We start from the raw sequence: 4,490 nt of genomic DNA, 5'->3' as shown, positions 1-4,490 counted from the left end.
TCAAAACCTGGAACACGTAGTGTAGCCAGTTCCTCAATGAAGTCTTCCATACTTAGGAAATCAGCTGATCTAGGAAATTCAGCTAAGTCCGCTTCATAACTTTAGCCAATGTACTTTTCCAAGTACTTAGCTTTTCCTTTTTGGAATGGCCGAATGGTCATTACGCTTCCTTTCCAACTTTTCGGTTTACTTGAAAAGGAAGATACCAGCCATTCTACATGCCCGGTTGAATGATTGTGGATTTCCAGTTTTCATAGATAGAAGGGTGGTACTCTTTCAAGTACAGACCATTCACAGGATGCCTATGAGACCCTCCATCTATATCCATCAATCTATAAGCCCCTTTTCCAATGACTCGTTCTACCAAGTAAGGACCTTCCCAATTAGGAGTCCATTTTCTATACTCCAAACTTTTAACTCCAGGTGGAAATTTGACCTGCCATACCAAGTCTCCTTTTACAAATGTCTTTGCCTTGATCTTCTTGTTGTATGCCCGCATGACTTTCTTCTTTTGAGCAATAATATTATCTAGAGCATTGAGGCAAACTTCATCAAGGTCTTCTAATTCTGCTAACATGGCATAACTGTAATCTGCTGGAGTTAGCCTATTTTGGAAAGCCACCCTTGCAGACCTGATAGTCATCTCCATTGGAAGGACAACATCATGTCCATATGTAAGCACATATGGTGTGACGCCTGTACTTGACCTTTTTGAATTTCTGTAGGCCCAAAGAGCTTCAGAAAGCAAGTGATGCCACTCCCTTGGATAATCCTCAATCATCTTTTCAAGGATGTTGAGAATTACTTTGTTGGAAGCTTCTGCCTGTCCATTTACCTGGGCAAAATATGGAGTGGAGCTGATCACTTGTACACCACACTCAGCACAATAATCCAAAACCTTGCCTCCAACAAAGGAAAGACCTCTGTCAGTGGTGATAGTCTCTGGAATTCCAAACCTATGTATAATGTGCTTCTTGATAAAATCAATCACCGTTGACTGCTCACAAGTCTTTAGTGGAATGGCTTCCACCCACTTTGTGAAATAATCTGTTGCCACCACTATCTGAGTATGGCCATTTGAAGATGGAGGCCTTAGCTTTCCAATAAAGTCCAAAGCCCACCCTCTAAATGGCCATATTTTTACTATCAGCTGCATATTAAAAGCTGGAACTCTTTGGATCGGGCCATGTTCTTGACATGCAGTACAAGTCTTGGCAAACTCTATGCAATCTTTCAATATGCCTTTCTAATAATAACCATACCTTCTAAGGGGCCACCTCATCTTGATTCCAGCTTGATGTGCTCCGCATATTCTAAGGTGTGTTTCCGCCATTACCCTCATGGATTCATCCTTTCCAAGGCATCTTAACAAAAGTCCATCTTCTTTACTCTTCTTGTAGAGGTCCCCATCAATCAGAATGTAATGTGGCGCCAAAAGCTGAATTCTCTTGTCCACCTTAGATCTAGGCTCTTGCAGGAATTGGATAATTAGTGTTCTCCAATCATCCAAATCTAATCCATCTATATCAATATTGAAAACCTCCTATGGCTTATTGGCAGGTTTGACTCTTTTTGGCTCTTCAGATTGGAAATGACTTGATGAGCGCTGAAAAGTATACATTTAAACCCCTTAAGCTTGAGTATTCTAGGACCTTTATCTATCTTATTTACCCGTTTTAGTACTTATTTGTGTTTTTGTCTATTTCAGGTTAATAATGTTAAAATGGGCTAAAAATGAGTTCTTAAGGCCTTTTTGGAGTCAAACTAAGTCTTAGCGATGATCCGGAGCAAAAAGAGGCTGATTTGGAGCAAAAAGAAGCTGATACTGAAAAGCTGAAAAGTTGGATGGATCGCAGAAAAAGTTGGATCGATCGAACTTTTAGTTAGATCGATCAGAAAAGTTGGATCGATCGAAAAATAAGTTGGATCGATCGAAAAAGTTGGATCGATCGAAAATAAGTTGGATCGATCGAACTGGACATGCTGGCAGCAAGCTGTCACTTTTTCCGTGCGCGTCCAAAAGTTCACCTACCAAAAAGTTGCGGGATTAGATATTTTTGGGCATATATTCTAGACTTAGTGACTAAGAAAATGACCTTCTATATAAAGGGAAGCAACCCATTTGTAAAAGGGGATTCTTTAGGCTTTTTATCATTTTTATTTTCTACATTGTAATTTTTATTTTTCTAGAAAAGTTAGAGATTAAGGTTAGAAGAAAAGAGAGAAGTGGAGGCACATCTCAAGAATATATCTCTAAATCCACTATCTTTCCATCTCTAGAGCTTCAAAGAAGAAGAAGAAGAAGAGGAAGAAGAAGATGGAGCCATGTTTGGAGCTTGATTCCATGACTACATCCACCTCCTCCATGATTGACTAGATCTACACTTAGTGCTTGAATGAGCCCTAAGTCTTGTGTAATCTAAACCCTTGTATTTCTATTTTTGGGGATTTATATATATATTGTTGTGATTAGTGTTCTAGCCTTGTGAATTTCATGAATCTTGGTATATTTCTATGATTTTCATGGTCTAATTCTTCCTATTAATTCTCTAGTTTATTTACATGTCTATGTGTGATTAAATTAGGAATTATGTCTCACATGATTCATATGGGTTAATTCTTCCATTGATTCTCTATTTTAATTACATGTTGTCTTATGTATGATTATTTGGGGAATTGATCTCTACACTAGTTTTTCTATATTAATTGCATGTCTATGTGTGGTTAATTGAGAATCTAGTGATGGCTAGACATTAGTGCTTAATGGAATGCTCTTGTTATGTCTCTTAATGGTTCATACTTATTCCTTGATGGATTGTGCCTCTCCCTTAGTTTATTTTCATGCTAGTAATGTAGTTGTAGTGTAGTGTTAGATGGGGGAGACAATTCATGCTTGTTCTTTGATGTTCCATGCTTTTGAATGCAAGAAGCATATGCTCTAATATTGTGGTGTAATGGAATTTTGAGCTTAATGACTAGTTATGATATGTTGTATCTTTCACATGTGTTTAGACAATTTATTCCTCTCCCAATAGATATATTGTGGCCTCTCACATGATGTTTAGACAATACATGTTTAACTAAGTCATCCTTGTGAATTATTTGGACTATGAGCTTAATGAAATGTTTAATGACTTGATTTGATATTTTGTTCTCTTCACATGTTGTCTAGACAATATATTCCTCTTCCAATAGATATATTGTGGCCTTTCACATGTTGTTTAGACATTATACACTTGTTGAGTCACCTTTGCTAGTCGAACCAATTTTGTTCACAACAATGTATTCCCCATTAATGGAAAGCAAGTGGTTAATTACATGAGCTTAGTGGTGATTCCAACACCCTAAGTCCTCTCTTCTCATCTCTTAAATCCCTATCTCTACTTAGTTTTATTTTTATTGCATTTTAATTAATTCTTTTCTAGAAGTAATCAACCAACCCAACTCTCTTTTGCAATCATTTGGTACGCTAGAGTCGAAGTTGAAATTCCAACACGTATGATCCCTTGGGACGATCCCTACTCACTCTTGCTACGTTAGTAGTGGTGTTGGTAGTGGTTTTTATAAATTTAAATTTGACATAAAAGGCTTTTCTTGAACCACACATTCACTACATTTAGTTTGGCGTATTGGAACGGCCATCGTCATGACTTGCCATCTCATACCATAACTTTACCGAAGGAAGAGTTCTTCTTTTAACTGTGATCAGAGCTTCTTCTACACCCGGCGGGACTTTCACTCAAGAGGCTAATTGTGCTAGATCATCAGCCTCCGTATTTAAATGTCTAGGCCAATATTCGAGTTGGAAATCATCAAACTGGCAAAGTAATCTAAGGCCAAATAGTGGAAAGGCCTTAGACGCCAGTTAAGACATCTATATTCTTCAGATAGTTGGCTAAGTATCAAGTTAGAATCTCTAATAATCTGGACCTTCTCCACCTTTAGCTCTAGCAGAATCTCCAGCCCAATAATTAGTGCCTCGTACTCAGCTTGGTTGTTTGTACACTTGAAATCCAAGAAGAAAGAAAATTTGGTTTTCCTTCCTTTCGGAGAAATGATGACTATTCCAGCTCCACCTCCATCATGAGTGCTTGATCCATCAAATATGAGAGTCCAAGGTGTGTAGTCAAGATAGAGATTATCCACCTTATCACATATTTCTGAATCTATCTTAGTAGATGGATGATATGCTAGAAATTTTGTTACCGCCCTTCCTTTGACTGCCTTTTGTGGAATATACTTGAAAGAAAACTCCATTAAGGCCAATGATCACTTTCCAATACGTCCAGTGATCAAAGGCCTTGAAAGCATATACTTAATCAAATCTGTTTGAGAAATGATAAATACGGCCATTGGCAACATATAGGTTCTCAACTTCATAGCCGCATAATATAAAGAAAGACACAACTTTTCAATGGAAGTATACCTACATTCCACTGGAGTGAGCACCCTACTTAGATAATAGATGGCTTGCTCTTTCCCCCATTCAT

General features: G+C 37.8%; 1 protein-coding gene across 1 annotated transcript; it reads right to left on the bottom strand.

Annotated features, from left to right (window-relative positions):
• Positions 1 to 214: 214 nt before the first annotated feature.
• LOC132304893 (uncharacterized) lies at positions 215 to 4,257 on the bottom strand. Its single transcript, XM_059802593.1, has 3 exons — positions 3,819 to 4,257; positions 1,263 to 1,521; positions 215 to 1,124 (listed from the first exon to the last, which is right to left on the bottom strand). The coding sequence occupies exons 1-3, from the start codon at positions 4,255 to 4,257 to the stop codon at positions 215 to 217; spliced, it is 1,608 nt and encodes a 535-aa protein (XP_059658576.1).
• Between the last annotated feature and the right edge of the window lie 233 nt (positions 4,258 to 4,490).

The sequence above is a fragment of the Cornus florida genome, unplaced genomic scaffold, assembly GCF_030987335.1.
Source record: "Cornus florida cultivar Cherokee Brave unplaced genomic scaffold, ASM3098733v1 CherokeeBrave_3.0.0_Hap2_Chr04, whole genome shotgun sequence".
NCBI classification, from domain to species: domain Eukaryota; kingdom Viridiplantae; phylum Streptophyta; class Magnoliopsida; order Cornales; family Cornaceae; genus Cornus; species Cornus florida.
The sequence above is the reverse complement of the archived record's forward strand: the minus strand, read 5'-3'. Positions and strand labels throughout refer to the sequence as shown.

Bases quoted from the DNA above. Each gene is read 5' to 3' on its own strand.
- LOC132304893 (XM_059802593.1), bottom strand. From the start codon at position 4,257: ATGGAGTTTTCTTTCAAGTATATTCCACAAAAGGCAGTCAAAGGAAGG. The intron at 1,522-3,818 runs GTTTGATGATTT...ATATTGATATAG, and splicing joins GGCCTTAGATTACTTTGCCA to ATGGATTAGATTTGGATGAT. The intron at 1,125-1,262 runs GTATGGTTATTA...ATGGCCATTTAG, and splicing joins ATGAGGTGGCCCCTTAGAAG to AGGGTGGGCTTTGGACTTTA.